Source organism: Hyla sarda, chromosome 1, assembly GCF_029499605.1.
Source record: "Hyla sarda isolate aHylSar1 chromosome 1, aHylSar1.hap1, whole genome shotgun sequence".
NCBI classification, from domain to species: Eukaryota; Metazoa; Chordata; class Amphibia; order Anura; family Hylidae; genus Hyla; species Hyla sarda.
In genome coordinates, this window is record NC_079189.1 from 203,452,444 (window position 1) to 203,475,406 (window position 22,963).

Here is a 22,963-nt window from a genome sequence, read left to right on the forward strand (position 1 = left end):
TTGGTGCCAATTAAGCTACCTGTTTGTGTGCTCACAAAATAAAGACACTTTTATGGAAAAAAAAAAAGGTTTATTTTAGTTTTTCCTTGTGTATATCTATATTTTATTATTTTTATATTTGATTCTTTTTTTATTAAATTTTTTTCCCACTATGTAATGTTTAAACCCTTAACAACGCAGGACGTATATTTAAGTCCTGTGCCGGCTCCCGCGATATGAAGCGGGGTCGCACTGCGACCCCGCATCACATCGCATCGGTCCCGGCGCTCATCAACGGCCAGGACCCGCGGCTAATACCACACATCGCCAATCGCGGCAATGTGCGGTATTAACCCTTTAGAAGCGGTGGTCAAAGCTGACCGCCGCTTCTAAAGTGAAGGTGAAACTATCCCGGCTAGTCAGTCGGGCTGTTCGGGACCGCCGCGGTGAAATCGTGGTGTCCCGAACAGCTTACAGGACACCGGCAGGGCCCTTACCTGCCTCCTCGGTGTCCGATCGACGAATGACTGCTCCGTGCCTGAGATCCAGGCAGGAGCAGTCAAGCGCCGATAACACTGATCACAGGAGTGTTAATACACGCCAGTGATCAGCATGGGAGATCAGTGTGTGCAGTGTTATAGGTCCCTATGGGACCTATAACACTGCAAAAAAAGTTACAAAAAAGTGTACGGTGAGCTTGAATCCATTCCTTTTTACTGAGGTCCTTTGCAGGAAAGTTTTTCTTGAATGGAGGCTGGCGATGGCAGTCTATGAGAGTCTTGTTGGGTATACTTCCTCTCTCTGGCTACAGATGCCAGGATAAGTATGTGAGGACTTATTGAGAAATCTGGATGAGCTACTGTATTGAGAGCGGTGGAGGGGGGGGAAGAGGTGTATCGGAGTTATCACAGTTTTGGATCTAATAAGTGACTCCCCCCCCCCCTATATCTCTATATCCCTTATAATCATCCAGCTACCCCTCCTCTATATGGATAATGTTGCTAAGAGTATATGTGAATATGATCTGCAAACTGCAGGACTAGTTATATAAGCTGATTACCTTATGTGGGGGAAATTTTCAACTACCCACAAGGTGAAACAAAAACGTGTTAAGTGAAGGCATCGGTAGAGAGGTGGAGGTGTATATTGAAAAGAACTGCTCTGTCTGAATCTATAAAATAACCCACTGAAGAAAGATGAGCTGGTGACTCTCTGTTATTGAATGGTGTATGATTTTTTGCAGGACGTATGCATTAAGATTTACAGCTTAGAGCCTACAAAATTGAACAACGGAACTGTAAGTCTATTACCTTTTAGAACTTTCACGCCTCAAGAGGGGGAAAGGTAAGAAAACACCATGGACTTTTTGTTGCTTCTTTTCTGTGCAGGTGTTTTTCTTGAAGTATAACATAAAAAAGCCAAACAAACTAATATGGCTCCCAAGATCCAGCCTAGGAGATCAGGCGGGAATGTTACAGGAAAAGCAGGCAAATTGGATACATTTCTAAAATCACCTAAAGAACCAATAAAAACTAGAACACAAAGACATGGGGACAGCATGTATGGCTCTAGATATGCAGCCCTTCAGGAGGAAGGAGTAACAGAGGAAGGAGTAACAGAGGAGGGAGAGTGTGAAGATGTGAATAATTCTATGCTAACTTCCATATTAAGTGGTGTGGAAAAAAGTAATAAAGCATTAGAAGACTTAACAGTTCGAGTGGGCAGTCTCAGCTCAGACGTGAGTTTTATCCGTGAAGATATAAAAAAGGTGAAAGAAAGAGTGGGGAAAATAGTGCCCCAGATGGACGGTAAACTACAAAGCATCGAGAAAGTTCAGGAAGAACTCACAAAGGAAAATAGTTTAAAAAAAAGGAAGATAGAAGATTTAGAGGATAGATCAAGGAGGGCTAATGTAAGAGTTATTGGCCTTCCGGAAGGGGAAGAAGGAGCGGACCCTATTGCCTTATGCACAAAATGGCTAGTTGACACTTTTGGAGAACGGACTTTTTCAACCTGTTATGTTATAGAAAGAGCCCACAGGATACCATATACCAAACCACCGCCCAGAGCTCTGCCTAGGACCTTACTGCTAAAATTTATGTGTGCTAAAGATAGAGACACCCGATTGAAATTATCAAGGGAGAGGGGAAAAATTGAAGTTGGGAGTGCAGTTGTTTTTTTCTATCCAGACTTTTCAAAAGAGACTCAAAGGAAAAGAATGTAGTATAGAGACATTAAGAAGAGACTCCATAATTTGAATATTGCTTTTTCACTGCTATTCCCAGCCCGTTTGAAGGTGGTTCATGATGGAAAAACACTCATTTTCCTGTCCTCAGTAGAGGCGGGAAGATGGATGGAAAGTCAGGGGTTGTGAAGTTCTGTAAAGATTATTCATTATATATATAAAAAAAAAAAAAAAAGTGGGGGGGAGGGGCTGGAGGGGTGAGGGAGGAGTGGAGGAGTCAAGTGAATAGTGAAGGGATCCGTGGATAGAAGCGGATTGATGTGGGGGATAGGGTGGGAGGGGGGTGGGAAGACAGCCCGGAAATCGGTTAGAAGTGGAGATGGTGGAGTAAAAGAGTATGGGGACCCAGGGTAGCCAAGGAGGTAAAATGTTAGTATGGAATATTAGAGGTATTAAGGAGAGGAAGAAAAGAGTAGCTATCATGGATAGGGTTAAAAATGATCTACCTGCAGTGGTATGTTTGTTAGAAACACATTTAACAAAATACAGTGGTCCCTCAACATATGATATTAATTGGTTCCAGGAGAACCATCACATGTTGAAACCATCATATGTCGAGTACATATGTCTATGTAAAAATGGTAATTGGTTCTGGGGCCTCGGAACCATTGTATGTTGAATACATATCTCTATGGGAAACTGCTAATTGGTTCTGGGATGACCATTGTATGTGGAGTGTATGGGGAGTGTTTAACAAACCAGGGTGCCTCCAGCTGTTGCACAACTACAACTCCCAGCATGCATGTACAGCCATTGACTGTTTGGGCATGCTGGGAGTTATAGTTTTGCAACAGCTGGAGGCACACTGATAGGGAAACATTGATGTATGGGGTGTATAGTGTGTATATGTATTGTATGTGATGTGTGACATCGCATACAGTACTGTGCAGTTCTTTAAATACCTTCAGGGGGGACAGAATGTCCTCCATTACGATCCTGCCGATTACAGCTCTATAGGAAAGGAAGGGGAGGGCAGCCAGCAGCTCATTGGATGCCTCCAGCAAGATGCTACAGGCTATTGGCTATGGCTGCGCTGGGGGGGGGGGAGGGGGGCTTACACGGAGCTCACAGTGGAAGCCTGTATGAGTTAGCAGGACAGCATGTGAGTAACAGGAGGCAGAATGGGGCACATTAAACAACTGTCTGTCAGTTGCTGAAGTTGTCAGCGCTGTCAGATAGCTGTTTGTACGATGGCCCTGACACACAGCAGCATCATATGTTGATGCTGCCTTCAACATACGATGGGCTCTGAGAGGCCATCATATGTTGAAATGATCATATGTCGGGGCCATCATAAGTCGGGGGGTCACTGTAATCTGTTCACTTAATTTAAAAAAAAAAAGGGGGGGGAGGGGCTGGAGGGGTGAGGGAGGAGTGGAGGAGTCAAGTGAATAGTGAAGGGATCCGTGGATAGAAGCGGATTGATGTGGGGGATAGGGTGGGAGGGGGGTGGGAAGACAGCCCGGAAATCGGTTAGAAGTGGAGATGGTGGAGTAAAAGAGTATGGGGACCCAGGGTAGCCAAGGAGGTAAAATGTTAGTATGGAATATTAGAGGTATTAAGGAGAGGAAGTAAAGAGTAGCTATCATGGATAGGGTTCAAAATTATCTACCTGCAGTGGTATGTTTGTTAGAAACACATTTAACAAAAGAATCTGTTCACTTAATTAAAAAAAATAAAAGTGTTAATAAAGGTCATTTAACCCCTTCCCTAATAAAAGTTTGAATCACCCCCCTTTTCCAATAAAAAAAAAAATAACACAGTGTAAATAAAAAAAATAAACATATGTGGTATCGCCGCGTGCGTAAATGTCCGAACTATAAAAACATATCATTAATGAAACCGCACGGTCAATGGCATACGTGCAAAAAATTCCAAAGTCCAAAAAAGCGTTTTTTTGGTCACTTTTTATACCATAAAAAAATAAAGTCTGATCAAAACAAAAATTGTATCGATAAAAACTTCAGATCACGGCGCAAAAAATGAGTCCTCATACTGCCCTGTGCATGGAAAAATAGCAAAGTTATTGGGGTCAGAAGATGACATTTTTAAACGTATACATTTTCCTGCATGTAGTTATGATTTTTTCCAGAAGTACGACAAAATCAAACCTATATAAGTAGGGTATCATTTTAACCGTATGGACCTACAGAATAATGATAAGGTGTAATTTTTACCGAACTATGCACTGGAAGCCCCCAAAAGTTACAAAATTTTGTCGCACAATGATTTTTTTTTCAATTTCGCCGTGAATTTTTGGGTAAAATGACTAATGTCACTGCAAAGTAGAATTGGTTACGCAAAAAATAAGCCATAATATGGATTTTTAGGTGGAAAATTTAAAGGGTTATGATTTTTAAAAGGTAAGGAGGAAAAACGAAAGTGCAAAAACTGAAAAATCCTGAGTCCTTAAGGGGTTAAGTATACACAGTATACTCAGACAATATTCTGTATGTTATTAGGCAGTGCAGCCTAGTACACACTGCAACTATAGCAGTCCAGGTGCCATGACAGGAATGGGCATGGGACAATTTTGCTGCATGCTGATGGTGACAAAGGGGAAAGCTCTCTTTCTCCTGTCCTGTCATATTCTTTACATGGCATGGTCACTATTGACTGCAGCATGTAAGGGGTTAAACTGATATAAATGAAATTTTCACCATTCCCTGCAGTGTGATCACTTGGGCACAGTACAGTGCTGTTATTCAAAGCTAGTATTGGGGTGCAAAGACATAGGCCCTGATTTACCAGAGTGGAGTGTAGTTTTCTTTGTGGGATTTAATTCCCTACAATTTTTTTTACACGGTATTTACTAAGGTTTCCCCTACATTTTGCACATTTTACCTACATTTTGCTTTATTTTACACATGCTCTGATCTGTCGGCTTTTTCTCAGCTCAAATCCACTAAATATTCTGTGGAAACCTTATTAAATATTTAGTTTGTTTGTGAAAATGCCGGGGACACGCCCCTTTTCTAATACCACGCCCACTTTCCCCAGTTGCCATGCCCCTTTTCGGGTTTTCTCAGTAAAATGGAGAGTTGGTCGTATCTTTTTCAATTCTGGCGCAAATTATGGTGCACATTCTGGTGCAGACAGAATTTCTGGCACAATGCCCCAGAATCTGGTGCACAAACCAACTTGACATGTCGGGTTTACAATAGTAAATCAGGGCCATACTGTCTGCTTATGACAACCTTACATTGTAAGTGTGGTTGCCATCATCCCCCTCATCCCCCCAACAATGGCACTAAGAAAGTCCTGACAGGAGTTTTCCCCAAAGAATGGCTCCAAGGATATGGCACTCAAAGGCTGAAACCTAGCATTCAAACAGGTGTATTTCTGTTCAAAACATCCCAAAGTGCCCATTCGAATTAATTTTAATTAATTGTTACAGCTTTAAAATTAAGCATCAGATGCTTTTTTGGCCATTTAAGCACCGAAATATGGCCATATTTGTACACTTAATTTGGGAATTATTATGTCCCAAATGAAAAAAATGCTTTGGGGGAAATCTTTTGTGGCTGTATTTAATGGCTGAAAATCCATACCAAAAAAATAGCACAAATAAGGCAATTTTGTAAAATACTGCCTAAAAATGCGCACACATCCTCAATACAACTGTAACTGAATAAGGAAAGCAATGACAACTATGTAAATAAATTAGGAAAGTGGCTGCCGAATAATGAAGGGGACACTGGGCCGATAGGAGACCAAAACTGTATAAAGGAACAGTTTACAGAAATTTATTTATTTGCTGAAATAAATATGTTACCAATTTGGGAATACTTCTTTAACCCCTTCCTAACACATGACGTATTGGTACGTCATAGGTTGGGTGAGGGGAATACGGCGTGGGCCTGTGTATAGGGTCCACGTCATAACCGGCAGCTGACATCTGCCAGTAATGACGGACACCGGAGCTGGCTCCATGGTCCATCATCTAAATGTTTGATTGCCGTGATCAATATAGCAATCATGGCATTTAAACTCTAAATACCAGTAATTCCTGGTGTCTAGTGGCTCCATCACCCCTCCCCATGATGAAATTGCTGGGTGAGGATGGGTTGCTGAGGAAGCCCAGGGCCTTACCTGGTCCTCAGCATCTTCCCCGGATCTGTGATTGCTTAAGGCTGCCTTAGGCGGCTCTTAGCAATCGAGCACAAATAACATAGATCAATGTCATGCAATAACAAATAGCAATGCAACGCAAACCCTTATACAGCTCCATAGGTGGAAAAATAAAAAAGTTATAGGGGTCTGAACATGGCACTGAACAAACCTTTTTTTTTCTTTTCAAGTTTTCTATTTTTTTTAATCATAAAACAAAACAAAAATGATCAAGGTTTGGTATCATTTGAATCGTACTGACTAAGAAAACTACCTAAGTTTTCATATTGAGTAGGCTCAACACAGGAATCTTATTGAACAAAGAATTAGACAAATAATCAGTACAAAGGGATGGAGCAAGCTTGTTTGGTGACCAGAGCAGAGGTTTCAGAGTGGCTTCCATTATCCTTTCTCCTCAACCTGTTAAGGATGTAGGGCGTACAGGTATGCCCTTGCGTCCCGGTCCTCAAGGACGCAGGGCGTACCTGTATGCACTGATCCCTTTACCGGGGTTTTAAGCATGCTCACGAGCTGAGAACGCATCAAACCCGGTGGGTCCAGACTGCTATGACCCAGGGTTAATGACAGGCATCACTGATCGGGCTGATGTCTGGCATTAACCCTTTAGACGCTGCAATCAAAGTTTATTGCGGCGTCTAAAATGAAAGTGAAACAATCCTGGCAGCTCAGCGGAGCTGATCGGGACCATTGCGATGAAATCACTATGTCAGGATCAGCTGAGAGGACAGCGGGAGGGCCCCCACCTGCCCCCTCGCCATCCGATCGGTCCTTTGCTGCTACCAGCCAGCTATGCAGGCACAGGAGAGCACCGATAACATTGATCAATGCTTTTCTACGCATAGTATTGAACAGTACATGCAATCAAAAGATTGCATGGTATAGCCCCCTATGGGGACTTAAAAAAAAAGTAAAAAGTGTAAAAAAAAGTGAATAAATGTGAAGAAGCCCCTTCCCTAATAAAAGTTTGAATCACCCCCCCCCCTCATTTCCCATTTTTTAAATAAAATAATGTAATAAAAAATAAAAATAATCATATGTGGTAATGCCGCATGCATAAATGTTCAAACTATTGAAATATAAAGTTAGCTAACCCGCACGGTCAATGACGTACACGTAAAAAAATACCAAAGTCTAAATTTGTGCATTTTTGTTCACTTCATATACCATAAAAATTATAAAAAGCAAAAAAAGTCCCATCACAACAAAAATGGTACCGATAAAAACTACAGACCACGGCACAACAAAAATGAGCACTCATATGCAACAAAAGTTATAGGGTCAGAAGATGACAATTTTAAACATACTAATTTTGGTGCATGTTGTTGAGTACTTAAGGGGTTAAAGTTTAGTATTATAGCTACTACATGAAAAATCATTTATTTGCCCCATCTTGTCTCCCTTACTTATTTTGAATATTTTATACCACTTCATCACAGCACATCATATGCCAACACCTACAGCATTATCAGCAGTTAATTATTCACATGTAAATTGCAACCATCTCTTCCTGTGGTGCCCTAGGCAGCTGCCTATGTACCCTGCCTATTGTCCCTGGCCTGATGGTAGAACTAAATTAGTGACAATAATAAAGTAAACAAGACTTAGTTGTTTCAAATACTTTATCCCTAACTGTATAAACATGATTATTTTGTAGCAGATTGTTAATTCCTGTTATGCTTATGTCTCTTGCTGATAAGCTTATGTTTCATCTGCATTGATTTTTGCCCGAGTTGTCTTCCAACGTTCAAAGCAATTATTAAGATCAATAGTACTGTTGTCTAAAATTTTCAGGAGAGGAATATCTCTAAAACATTTCGTTGGGCTGTGGGAGAGGAACAAGACAAAAATAATTTGGCTATCAACACCCTTAGTTAATCTTTGTGCAAGAAACCAAATGTAAAACTTGAAATGAGACACTGGAACAGGCCAGTCATCTTTTGTCGAGCTTTTCCTTCTTGTCACAGTGCTGGGATGTACTTTGTACTCCTATGCTGCAGGTCACTGATAGCCTATCACAAAGCCCCCTCTGTTCCTGTGCTGTACCTGAAATTTCTACTAGGCAGCAGTTCTTACAAACAATGGCCGCTGCTGTCACAGCAAGACAATCAAGTGGATCTTATACTGGGATATTTTTCCCATCATATGCATGACAGAAAGTCTAATGGGCCTTGTTAATTTCTGTAGTTGCTTTTAGGACCCTATAAAGTAACTCATTATCAGTTTTATCTGTGTTCTCAAGATGTCTACCTGAATGTCAGAGGCCACAGGCAATGGTATGTTTTTATTCCTCCAATCGGCATAGAGTAGATAAGAAAATTAGTGAGGAAATGAGAAAGAGAGCTTATTAGCATCCCATTCTAACAGGCTAAAGAACACATAATGTCTTCTCTTTCCCTATGGAGATACAGCCTGTGGAATATTGTATTATCAAGTCGAAGTGGTTGTAACCCTGCAGCATTTTAAGGTTCCCATATACATTACATGAAAGTCTTCTGAACCTGCCCAATTTGACAGAACTGGCCTAATATTTGTACACGGGGTTCCCCCGCCGCTAGTGGTCAGTTACATCCTGGCATTACTGCATAGGTAAATCTCCACAAAGTATTCTTACACCAAGCCAGACATTTCTTTTCTGACATTAAAGGATAACATTTTATTTTTTGATTGTGTATTTTTTTTTATTCTTATATAAGATTATATATTTTTTTACTGGACCAATTGTACTTTGTAATGTCACAGTTTATTTTGCTATAAAATCTACAGCAAAACAAAAATAAACATAAACATACGTGGTATCACTGTGTGCTGTAATAGCCTAACTATTAAAATATAATGTTAAATAAACCGCACGGTCAATAACGCATACCGTATGTAAAAAAAAAACACCCCATTTTCCTATTTTTTCAATTTAAATAATGTAAACAAAAAATAAACATAAACATATGTTGTATCACTGCGTGCAATGTCTGAACTATTAAAAGATAATGTTAAATAAACCACACAATCAATAACTTATATGTAAAAAAAATACCAGTAAAAGTACCAGTAAATACCAGTAAAAAAAAGTCCAGAATTGCATATTTTTGGTCACTTCTTATACTATAATAAATGTATAAAAAGTGCCTTAAAAACAAAAATGATATGAATGACAACTGAAGATCAGGGCACAAAAAATTAGCCCTCATGCATATGAAAAAATAAAAGAGTTATAGAGGTTGGAAGACAACAATTTTAAACATGCAAATTTTCGTACAAAAAGTTATGGAAGAGAAAAGAAAAAAAAAGTTATGGGGAGATTTATCAAAACCTGTCCAAAATAAAAGTTCATAGCATAGCTATAGCTCATAGCAACCAATCAGATAGTTTCTTTTATTTTTTAAAAGGCCTCTGAAAAATACTTTTTCTCTGGACAGGTTTTGATAAATCTCCCCCATATTTTTTTAAAGTAGTAAAACAAAATAAAACGTATATAAATTGGATAATTCATAAAGAAAAAGGCGTCAAACAGGACATAATTGACACAAAGTATACTTTATTAACATGAAAAATGACAAGACATTTAAAATAATTTAAAAGAATACATATATAGTAGTAAACATGAATCCAAGAGATGCTGAGAGAGAAGAACGGAGTTGGAACAGTTTATGGATGCCCTCAATAACAACAACTTAAACATTCATCTAACGCATAAAGTGAATAAAACTAATATTGAGTTTTTGGATATCCAGATACAGGCGGACGCCAATGGATTTATCCAGACGAATCTACATCGTAAATCTACTTCAGCTAATACCGTACTACACGCCAGCTCTGCTCACCCCACACATTTGATCAGAAATATTCCCATAGGTCAATTCCTACGTGCAAGACGCCTGTGCTCCACGGAACAGGACTTTGAAATGCAGGCCCGTGATCTAGAGAAAAGATTCCGTGAAAGGGGCTATAGCAATCGGAGCATTAAAAGGGCATACTGGAGAGCGAAAAAAACGGATCGTGCGTCATCCCTACATAGAACAAGGACCAACAAGACAACTGACAACCAGGTGAGGTGCATTTTAGATTATAACTCTCGTAGCCATGAGATTAGGCAGATACTTGAACAGCATTGGCCCGTTCTACAAGTGGATGAGACACTAAATGGTATGATACCTTCGAGACCAGCGATTGCATATAGACGGAATAGAAACTTGAAGGACCTTCTGGTGAGGAGCCACTATGAGACTGAGGAGCCATATTTATTTGGCTCCAAGGGCCCCAAAAACGGCTGCTCCCCATGTGGTAAATGCCTTGCATGTAGTAATATATTACGGACTGATATGTTTCGCAATTCATCCTGTACCAAGTCATATGAAATTAGGCAGAAAATAAACTGTGTAACCAAAGGGGTGGTATATGTTGCACAATGCCCATGCGAATTGCTATACGTGGGCATGACCACCAGGGAGCTCCGCCGACGGGTCAGAGAGCATATCCTGGATATTAATGCGGCAGCCAATGAAACAAACCTTCAGTCTTTGAAAACCCTACCAAGACACTTTAAACTTAAACATAACAGTGATGCCACTCTCCTCAAATTCATAGGTATCGACCACGTCCCGGTGGGTATCAGAGGTGGCCAATGGAAGAAATTGGTTGCACAAAGAGAAACGCGATGGATCTTCAGGCTGGACACACTTGTACCTCACGGCTTAAATGAGGTAAACAGCTATGCCCCATTTTTGTGAGGAGTATTGGTTGGTTTCTGAGCTCGGATTTTTATTAGTGTGTGTAATTAATGGGTTTTAAGTGATTTTTTAGCAGCTTCCATTTTGTTTTAACTGTTGTTTATTAATTTATTCCTTTTTATCTGATTGTCTATCTAGATGTGTTATGAGACTTACCAACCAGGGCCATCACGTGACTACTTCTAGCCTCCTTCTATCGTTGGAGTGACCTTACCACCGGAATCATGTTGGGACTCTCTTTCTCTTATCAATGTTAAAACATACTTTTTTATGTACACTTCCAGGGTCACAATCCTCTCTCTATATATTCTTTTACATATATTTTTAATACTTTTTTTATATTTATTATTAATTTTATTACTAATTTTCAATTAATTATATATTCCTTGATACGATATTTTTACTCCCACTTCTTATACCCTATGTTTTTTTATGCATGATTACAATCCCTCTTTCTTCTTATCACCTCATCACACTTCTACACAGGCCTTTCAATCACATATATACGTTTTTCACTCATACTATTCACTTCTTTCATCCCATCTTACACTCCGTGCACTAATCTCACACTACACTGTCACTCCCCTATTTTATATTTTTTCTATATACCCACATTTTTTTGCCCCTCTTTGTTTATTTATATTATCTTTGGGGCTCTAATCTAATTGCTTAAATTATATTTAACATTCACAGCTACCCATTTATTTATTTAATTATGACAGCGCTACTAATTATTAAGCCATTTTTCATATTTCCACTTTTTCACACATTCATTGACATTATGGTTCCCCCCCCTTTTTTACTAGGTAGATTTTTATATAGGTTTCTTTTTTCTCCCCCTCTTCCCCTCTTCCCCCTTTTTTCCCCCCCCCCCCCCTTCCTTTCCCCCCCCCTCCCCCCTTTTTTTCCTGCATGTCACTTTTATTTTGTCACTGTGTGTTCACCTTGCACTTGACTTTTTTTTCACTGTTGTTCTGTTGTTTTTTTTTTTTTTTTTTTGCACGCGATGCACTTTACCTTGATTCTTCATGATGCTGTACTGCCTTTGTGCAGTGCAGCTGCATGAATATCTATATAATAAAATATATGAATATATGAAAAATATAATAATATGCACTTGCATCCATATAACATGTGACCCTAGTATTATATGTACTTACCTTAAGTGTGTACTCTTTATGTATTTACTCACAATATGTACCCATCATGATATTTAGTCCCTGATATGTAATCTATAATATGTTGATATAGAAATGAATATATTTTATTTTTTATTTATGTTTGAATTGTGCCTGTATATAATTATAACTAACTACCTAGAGTTATGAATTTTCGCTTTAGTAGGGATCTCCGCATCTGAGCACTTTCCAAGCCTCGCTTTGACAGCGAGGCTTGGCTCTCTACTGGATAATGACACATCCCAGTATACGATTGGCCCGTACATCCGAGCCTCGCTTTGGAAGCGAGGCTTGGTTTGTCAGGTGATGCACGTTGACAGACGTATCTGTTTCCGGACCTCGGTATGAAAGCGAGGCTTGGTAACAGTGACCTATGGGCGATTACGACGCCCTAACTACATCACGTGCTTTTGTCCCTGGTTTTAATTGGTTAAGTCTCTGCATATATACATACCCCACACTCTATTGACCACACCCCGGAAGAAGCCTTCATTGGTGAAACGTTGGGTGGCGGGTGGCTGTAGCATTGCACTCTCTGCTCCACTTGGTAAAGTATTTCCTTATATTGTCTAGCTTAGGGTTTGTTCTACTTATAATGCGCTTTTGATCCCCTGGGGCTCTCTCTTGCTCTCTGATTTTCTGTATTTAATTGCGATCCGAGCATTGCCGGATCAGTTCCTAATATCTATTCCACAACCCTTGAGCCGTAGCCTCCCTCATTAATTCATGGGAAACAATACTTATGTGCACTATTTATTTAACTCTTTCCCGGGCAGACAAGCATAGCCCCCGTTCTTCTCTCTCAGCATCTCTTGGATTCATGTTTACTACTATATATGTATTCTTTTAAATTATTTTAAATGTCTTGTCATTTTTCATGTTAATAAAGTATACTTTGTGTCAATTATGTCCTGTTTGACGCCTTTTTCTTTATGAATTATTCTATGTCTTGTGGCGTAGGACCTACTGTGTGGGAATTTTTTTCTTTGGGTATATAAATTGGGTATCGTCGTAATCAAATGGACCTATACAATGAAGATCATTTGTAATTTTTACCAAAAAGTGCACTGTGTAAAAACTGAACCCCTCAAAAATTACAAAATGGCATTTTTTCCATTTCATCCCACAAATTATTATTTTTTTGTTTCATCGCAGATTTGGTGGTAATAGCTAGAAATAAGTTTTCTAACATTAAAGGATAACATTCATTTTATTCTTTGATTGTGTGTGTATTTTTTTTTATTCTACTTATATTATGTGAAGAATGTATACGGAGAAAATGGATTTAATGTAGATTTGTTTTGTAACTAAAAATTTAATTGAGAGATTGGGACATAGTTTCTGGGATGCAATGTTTTCTGTTTTCTCTTTGTGTCTTTTTCTTCTGGTCTAAGGGGAGGAGGTGGCACCTGAAAGATAGGGAAGTGGAGTAATGTGTATTCATTTCATATTGTATGATCCAGTCAACATGGGCAGAATCACCTGAAACATATCACAGACAATTAAAGGGGTACTCCGGCCCTAGGCATCTTATCCCCTATTCAGAGGATAGGGGATAAGATTTCTGATCTGGGGGGGGGGGGGTCCTGCCGTGACATCACGATACTCTGGCCCCTGTATCATGAGTCATCAGACACGGAGAGAGGCTGATGACAAGTGGGTGCAGCAGGGAGATTGCAGGGGTCCCCAGCGGCAAGCCCCCTGTGATCACACATCTTATCCCCTATCCTTTGGATAGGGGATAAGATGTCTAGGGCCCGAGTACCCCTTTAAACTCCCTATGATGCAGCCAATTTTTCATTTTTTCCTCCTCGCCTTTTCAAAGCCATATCTATTTTATTTTTTTAAACTGCAGAGACATATGAAAGCTTGTTATTTTTTTTAATTTTTTTTACGGGACCATTTGTACTTTGTAATGTCACCCTTCTTTTTACTATAAGATCTACAGCAAAATTGAAGAAAAAAAAAAGTAACTTGTGGGGTGAAAATTATGTAGTGAATTTTACTGTAAAACTGACATTATAATTACAATACCCAATTTATATAGCTTTTGTTTTGTTTGTTTTTTTACTACTTTACTGCTACTAAAAAATGTAAACTTCTTTTTAACCCTTTAAGGACACAGGGCATAAATGTATGCCCTGCGCCTGCTCCTATTCTATGACGTGCACTCAGGAGCTGAGTGTGCATCATAGCGGGATGTTCCTGGCTGCTATCAGCAGCCAGGACCCGTGGCTAATACTGGACATCACTGATCAGGGTGATGTCCAGCATTAACTTATTTAACTCTGAAATCGTCTAAAATGTAAGAAATATGATCGTGGCAGCTCAGCTCAGCTGATTAGGACTCCCGCAGTGAAATCATAGGGTCACAATCAGCTGAAAAGACAGTGGGAGGGCGCTTACCTGTCTAGTCGCCGTCCGATCTCTAGTGCTGCAAGAAGCCATGGCAGCCTGGAGCAATGGAGTGCTGATAACACTGATCAATGCTGTGCATGTAATAGTCTCCAATTAACTAAAAAGAAATACTAATAATGTGAATATACCCCTTCCCTATTAAAAGTTTGAATCGCCCCTTTTTCCTATAAAAAAATGTATGTAAACAACAATAAACATATGTGCTATCACAGCGTGCAATCTCTGAACCATTAAAATATAATGTTAAATAAACCGCATGGTCAATAACATATACATAAAAAATACCAGAATTGCGTATTTTTGGTGACCTTCTATATCATAAAAACATTAATAAAAAGTTCCATCAAAACAAAAATGATACCAATAAAAACTAAAGATCATGGTGCAAAAAATGAGCCCTCATGCATCCCTATATATATATATATATATATATATATATATATATATATATATATATGGAAAAATAAGAGTTATAGATGTTTAAAGAGGACAATTGTAAACATACTAATCTTTGTATAAAAATATTTTTTCTTAAAAAGTAATCGTCAGAATCTTATGGACCTACAGAATAAAGGTAATGCATAATTTTTTACCAAAAAATGCACTGCGTAGAAACTGAAGCCAACAAAAACTACAAAATGGCTTTTTTTTTATTTATTTCACCCCACAATTTTTTTTTTGTTTCACCGTAGATTTGGTGGTAAAATGTGTGAAGTAATTACAATGTACAATTAGTGTCACAAAAAAACAATCCCTCATATAGGTCTGTAGGTGGAAACCATTATGGCTATTAAAAGGTGAGGAGGAGAATACTAAAGTGGAAATATGAATAATCCCTGCATCCTTAAGAAATATTCTTTAAATTGCCCTATTTTTTACCCCTATGACTCTTATATTTCCTGTTTAGGGGCTGTATAATTGCTCATTTTGCGGGCATGGTACAATTTTGGCTTATATGGGACTTTTTTATTTTTTATACCTTTTTTTAATTGATGATGTGATCAAAAATCTTTTCTTCTGGAATTTGAATTTTTTTGGTCTACACTGTACTGTACACGACACAGGATCATAAATGCAATAGGGACAAGCAGGGCTCTGTGCACTGAGGCTCTTTGACAAGCTCCCGGCTCACACAGCAGGATAATTGACAAGCCAGGTTGATTGGAAAAGATGTCATGGTATGTTGTATTACCAACTTTAGGATTTGGAGTTGATTAGGTTATTCTATCATGTTATATAAAATAATGTATTCTCAATAATAGTGGCTGACCACAAAAAATTCTCCAAAATCTGGGGACTTACCTCTGTTTCTTCTAGATGGAATGGCCATGAGGCATACTAGGGAACAAGCAATGTCGGGCTCAAGCTACACAGCAAAGTAGAACTCTAGGGGTGCTACTGGCCTTAATTAAACAAGAATGTTAATGAAAAACACAGTTAATGAAAAACACATAAAACACCATGGTAGTGCAAACTTTTCCTATTTTTCCATATTATTATTGGAAGTATTTTAAAGGGGTACTCCACCCCTAGACATCTTATCCCCTACCCAAAGGATAGGGGATAAGATGTCTGATCCCCAGCGGCGGGACCCCCGCGATCTCGGCTGCAGCACTCCTCTGTCATTACTGTACAGAACAAACTAGCTCTGTGTTTAATGACGGGCGACATAGGGGCCGGAACATCGTGACATCATGGCTCCACCCCTCGTGACATCACGGCTCGCCCCCTTAATGCAAGTCTATGGGAGGGAGCGTGATGGCCGCCACGCCCCTTCACATGACATTGCGAGGGGTGGAGCCGTGATGTCCCGATGCTCCGTCCCTGTATTGCCGTCATTGCGCACAGAGCCAGTTTGCTCTGTGCAGTAGTGACAGCGGGGTGCTGCAGCTGAGATCCCGGGGGTCTTCAGCAGCAGGACCCCGCGATCAGACATCTTAATCCTTGGATAGGGGATAAGATGTTTAGGGGCGGAGTACCCCTTTAAGTATCAATAGGTTAGCAAGGACAAAGGAAAGGCACTATCAATATCTACTAGACCATTGCAAGACCTTGTTGGTCTATCTCTAACCTAACGCATAGAAGTTATGGATGGCTGCATGGAGGAGTGGGTGTACCTGTTTCTTCCGGGTCTGGTCATTGGGTCGGGGGTGTAGAGCCAAGGTACTTTTGTGCCTCGTGGAGTGGTTGACCCTGAGGTGCCTAAACTCACTGGATGGATGCCCCACTGAGTTGAAGCAATGCACCTTTAACTCTTCACCTTTGGCACTCACCCTTGGTATCCAGGCCTTCTGACTAGGATCAGGGAAATTTTTATACATCCGGCCAGATGACCTGGCAGTATATTTGCACTCATCCACTTATTTATTTATTTTTGTATGTCACTGTACCACCTTTATGTGTTTGTTTTTGTACACAGGATTTGTCATGATGTGGTAACCCTTCTGGGTGTCCCTCCTGGCGGTCTAGGGGAGGTGTGTGTGGCCATCAGGTTCCTGACCTCCATGTAAATTCCGGGCATCTTGGCTTTGGTCGAGATGCCATCAGTATACGGCTCCTTGGCTGACAATTTGGTTAACGCCTAGGTCAGATGCCGGGGTCTGATGATTTCAGATGGCGGCCAGTGGTCTCCTTACCTCCTGGGATCCATATGCATTGTATGCGTATTAGTCAATGTAGTCTGATATTACTATTTAATAGCATAGCACTGAACGGTAACAGCAATCTAATGATTGCTATAAATAATGGGACTATGTTTTTAAAAATGTAAATAAGCCTCCTCTCCCAATACAAAATAAAATCTCTCTCTTTTCCCAGTTTACAAAAAAGTAAAAGAAAAAAAAGAAGAGAGAAACAAATTTGGTATCGTAAAATATAATGTTAATGATTCTGTACAGGGAACTATGTAAATGTAAAAAAAAAACATAATAACAAAAAAACAAATTATATGTTGTACGTCTTGGCTAAACATTAACCTTTTTAATATACTTCATAAGAAAATGTTATTTCCTTTTTATAGAAATAATGGCTTATAAAATCATGGCTTTGTCCAAGCTGAAGCACAGGCATGGACAGAGTCCAGTAAGTAAGGGTGGGCTAGCACTCCTCTGTGCTCTCTCCTGTCTGATAGTACCCCTTTGTGCTCTCTCCTGTCTGACAGTACTCCTCTGTGCTCTCTCCTGTCTGATAGTACTCCTCTGTGCTCTCTCCTGTCTGATAGTACTCCTCTGTGCTCTCTCCTGTCTGATAGCACTCCTCTGTGCTCTCTCCTGTCTTATAGTACTCCTCTGTGCTCTCTCCTGTCTGATAAGACTCCTCTGTGCTCTCTCCTGTCTGATAGGAATCTTCTGTGCTCTCTCCTGTCTGATAGTACTCCTCTGTGCTCTCTCCTGTCTGATAGCACTCCTTTGTGCTTTTTCCTGTCTGTTAGGAATTCTCTGTGCTCTCTCCTGTCTGATAGTACTCCTCTGTGCTCTCTCCTGTCTGTTAGTACTCCATTGTGGTCTCTCCTGTCTGATAGCACTCCTCTGTGCTCTCTCCTGTCTGATATCACTCCTCTGTGCTCTCTCCTGTCTGATAGCACTCCTCTGTGCTCTCTTCTGTCTGATAGTACTCCTCGTAGCTCTCTCCTGTCTGATAGCACTCCTCTGTGCTCTCTCCCGTCTGATAGCACTCCTCTGTGCTCTCTCCTGTCTGATAGGACTTCTCTGTGATCTCTCCTGTCTGATAGTACTTCTCTGTGCTCTCTTCTGGCTGAAAGTACTCATGTTACGCCGAGCGCTCCGGGTCCCCGCTCCTCCCCGGAGCGCTCGCTACACTCCCCTCACTGCAGCGCTCCGGTCGGTTCCACGGACCCGGGGCGCTGCGATACCGCCTCCGGCCGGGATGCGATTCGCGATGCGGGTAGCGCCCGCTCGCGATGCGCACCCCGGCTCCCGTACCTGACTCGCTCTCCGTCAGTTCTGTCCCGGCGCGCGCGGCCCCGCTCCCTAGGGCGCGCGCGCGCCGGGTCTTTGCGATTTAAAGGGCCACTGCGCCGCTGATTGGCGCAGTGGTTCCAATTAGTGTTTACACCTGTGCACTTCCCTATATCACCTCACTTCCCCTTCACTCCCTCGCCGGATCTTGTTGCCATCGTGCCAGTGAAAGCGTTTCCTTGTGTGTTCCTAGCCTGTGTTCCAGACCTCCTGCCGTTGCCCCTGACTACGATCCTTGCTGCCTGCCCCGACCTTCTGCTACGTCCGACCTTGCTTCTGTCTACTCCCTTGTACCGCGCCTATCTTCAGCAGCCAGAGAGGTTGAGCCGTTGCTAGGGGATACGACCTGGTCACTACCGCCGCAGCAAGACCATCCCGCTTTGCGGCGGGCTCTGGTGAAAACCAGTAGTGACTTAGAACCGATCCTCTAGCACGGTCCACGCCAATCCCTCTCTGGCACAGAGGATCCACTACCTGCCAGCCGGCATCGTGACAGTAGATCCGGCCATGGATCCCGCTGAAGTTCCTCTGCCAGTTGTCGCTGACCTCACCACGGTGGTCGCCCAGCAGTCACAACAGATAGCGCAACAAGGCCAACAGCTGTCTCAACTGACTGTTATGCTACAACAGTTACTACCACAGCTCCAGCAATCATCTCCTCCGCCAGCTCCTGTACCTCCTCCGCAGCGAGTGGCCGCTTCTGGACTACGACTATCCTTGCCGGATAAATTTGATGGGGACTCTAAGTTTTGCCGTGGCTTTCTTTCCCAATGTTCATTACACTTGGAGATGATGTCGGACCAGTTCCCCACTGAAAGGTCTAAGGTGGCTTTCGTAGTCAGCCTGCTGTCTGGAAAAGCCCTGGCTTGGGCCACACCGCTCTGGGACCGCAATGACCCCGTCACTGCCTCTGTACACTCCTTCTTCTCGGAATTTCGAAGTGTCTTTGAGGAACCTGCCCGAGCCTCTTCTGCTGAGACTGCCCTGTTGAACCTGGTCCAGGGTAATTCTTCCGTTGGCGAGTATGCCGTACAATTCCGTACTCTTGCTTCAGAATTATCCTGGAATAATGAGGCACTCTGCGCGACCTTTAAAAAAGGCCTATCCAGCAACATTAAAGATGTTCTGGCCGCACGAGAAATCCCTGCTAATCTACATGAACTCATTCACCTAGCCACTCGCATTGACATGCGTTTTTCCGAAAGGCGTCAGGAGCTCCGCCAGGATATGGACTCTGTTCGCACGAGGCGTTTCTTCTCCCCGGCTCCTCTCTCCTCTGGTCCCCTGCAACCTGTTCCTGTGCCTCCCGCCGTGGAGGCTATGCAGGTCGACCGGTCTCGCCTGACACCTCAAGAGAGGACACGACGCCGCATGGAGAATCTCTGCCTGTACTGTGCTAGTACCGAACACTTCCTGAAGGATTGTCCTATCCGTCCTCCCCGCCTGGAAAGACGTACGCTGACTCCGCACAAAGATGAGACAGTCCTTGATGTCTACTCTGCTTCTCCACGTCTTACTGTGCCTGTGCGGATGTCTGCCTCTGCCTTCTCCTTCTCTGCTGTGGCCTTCTTGGACTCTGGATCTGCAGGAAATTTTATTTTGGCCTCTCTCGTCAACAGGTTCAACATCCCGGTGACCAGTCTCGCCAGACCCCTCTACATCAATTGTGTAAACAATGAAAGATTGGACTGTACTCTACGTTTCCGCACGGAGCCCCTTCTAATGTGCATCGGATCTCATCACGAGAGGATTGAACTTTTGGTCCTCCCCAATTGCACTTCTGAAATTCTCCTTGGACTTCCCTGGCTTCAACTCCATTCCCCAACCCTGGATTGGTCCACTGGGGAGATCAAGAGTTGGGGGCCCTCTTGTTCCAAGGACTGCCTAAAACCGGTTCCCAGTAACCCTTGCCGTGTCTCTGTGGTTCCTCCTGTAACCGGTCTCCCTAAGGCCTATATGGACTTTGCGGATGTTTTTTGCAAAAAACAAGCTGAGACTCTACCTCCTCACAGGCCTTATGATTGTCCTATTGACCTCCTCCCGGGCACTACTCCACCCCGGGGCAGAATCTATCCTCTGTCCGTCCCAGAGACTCTTGCCATGTCTGAATACGTCCAGGAAAATTTAAAAAAGGGCTTTATCCGTAAATCCTCCTCTCCTGCCGGAGCCGGATTTTTCTTTGTGTCCAAAAAAGATGGCTCTCTACGTCCTTGCATTGACTACCGCGGTCTTAATAAAATCACGGTTAAGAACCGCTACCCCCTACCCCTCATCTCTGAACTCTTTGATCGTCTCCAAGGTGCCCATATTTTTACCAAACTGGACTTAAGAGGTGCTTATAATCTCATCCGCATCAGAGAGGGGGATGAATGGAAAACGGCATTTAACACCAGAGATGGACACTTTGAGTATCTGGTCATGCCCTTTGGCCTGTGCAACGCCCCTGCCGTCTTCCAAGACTTTGTTAATGAAATTTTTCGTGATCTCCTATACTCCTGTGTTGTTGTATATCTGGACGATATCCTGATTTTTTCTGCCAATCTAGAAGAACACCGCCAGCATGTCCGTATGGTTCTTCAGAGACTTCGTGACAATCAACTCTATGCCAAAATAGAGAAATGTCTGTTTGAATGCCAATCTCTTCCTTTTCTAGGATACTTGGTCTCTGGCCAGGGACTACAAATGGACCCAGATAAACTCTCTGCCGTCTTAGATTGGCCACGCCCCTCCGGACTCCGTGCCATCCAACGTTTTTTGGGGTTCGCCAATTATTACAGGCAATTTATTCCACATTTTTCTACCATTGTGGCTCCTATTGTGGCTTTAACCAAAAAAAATGCCGATCCCAAGTCTTGGCCTCCTCAAGCGGAAGACGCCTTTAAACGACTCAAGTCTGCCTTTTCTTCGGCTCCCGTGCTCTCCAGACCTGACCCATCTAAACCCTTCCTATTGGAGGTTGATGCCTCCTCAGTGGGAGCTGGAGCTGTCCTTCTACAAAAAAAACTCTTCCGGGCATGCTGTTACTTGTGGTTTTTTTTCTAGGACCTTCTCTCCGGCGGAGAGGAACTACTCCATCGGGGATCGAGAGCTTCTAGCCATTAAATTAGCACTTGAGGAATGGAGGCATCTGCTGGAGGGATCAAGATTTCCAGTTATTATTTACACCGATCACAAGAACCTCTCCTACCTCCAGTCTGCCCAACGGCTGAATCCTCGTCAGGCCAGGTGGTCTCTGTTCTTTGCCCGATTTAATTTTGAAATTCACTTTCGGCCTGCTGATAAGAACATTAGGGCCGATGCTCTCTCTCGTTCCTCAGATGCTTCTGAAATTGAACTCTCTCCTCAACACATCATTCCTCCTGACTGCCTGATTTCCACTTCTCCAGCCTCCATCAGGCAAACTCCTCCAGGAAAGACCTTTGTTTCTCCACGCCAACGCCTCGGAATCCTCAAATGGGGTCACTCCTCCCATCTCGCAGGTCATGCGGGCATCAAGAAATCTGTGCAACTCATCTCTCGCTTCTATTGGTGGCCGACTCTAGAGACTGATGTGGTGGACTTTGTGCGAGCCTGCACTATCTGTGCCCGGGATAAGACTCCTCGCCAGAAGCCCGCTGGTTTTCTTCATCCTCTGCCTGTCCCCGAACAGCCTTGGTCTCTGATTGGTATGGATTTTATTACTGACTTACCCCCATCCCATGGCAACACTGTTATTTGGGTGGTCGTTGATCGATTCTCCAAAATGGCACATTTCATCCCTCTTCCTGGTCTTCCTTCAGCGCCTCAGTTGGCTAAACAATTTTTTGTACACATTTTTCGTCTTCACGGGTTGCCTACGCAGATCGTCTCGGATAGAGGCGTCCAATTTGTGTCTAAATTCTGGAGGGCTCTCTGTAAACAACTCAAGATTAAATTAAATTTTTCTTCTGCATACCATCCTCAATCCAATGGACAAGTAGAAAGAATTAACCAGGTCTTGGGTGACTATTTACGACATTTTGTTTCCTCCCGCCAGGATGACTGGGCAGATCTTCTACCTTGGGCCGAATTCTCGTATAATTTCAGAATCTCTGAATCTTCCTCCAAATCCCCGTTTTTCGTGGTGTACGGCCGTCACCCTCTTCCCCCCCTCCCTACCCCCTTGCCCTCTGGTCTGCCCGCTGTGGATGAAATTTCTCGTGATCTTTCCATCATATGGAGAGAGACCCAAAATTCTCTCTTACAGGCTTCTTCACGCATGAAGAGATTCGCGGATAAGAAAAGAAGAGCTCCTCCCATTTTTTCCCCTGGAGACAAGGTATGGCTCTCCGC

General features: G+C 42.3%; 1 protein-coding gene across 1 annotated transcript; it reads left to right on the top strand.

Annotated features, from left to right (window-relative positions):
- Positions 1 to 9,999: 9,999 nt before the first annotated feature.
- On the top strand, positions 10,000 to 11,320 carry LOC130356108 (uncharacterized). Its single transcript, XM_056557193.1, has 2 exons — positions 10,000 to 11,052; positions 11,218 to 11,320. The coding sequence occupies exons 1-2, from the start codon at positions 10,000 to 10,002 to the stop codon at positions 11,263 to 11,265; spliced, it is 1,101 nt and encodes a 366-aa protein (XP_056413168.1). The 3' UTR covers positions 11,266 to 11,320.
- The last annotated feature ends 11,643 nt before the right edge of the window (positions 11,321 to 22,963 follow it).

Coding starts and splice junctions, on each gene's coding strand:
- LOC130356108 (XM_056557193.1), top strand. CDS start 10,000: ATGGATGCCCTCAATAACAACAACTTAAACATTCATCTAACGCATAAA. Junction 11,053..11,217: donor TACCTCACGGCTTAAATGAG/GTAAACAGCTAT, acceptor TTGTCTATCTAG/ATGTGTTATGAGACTTACCA.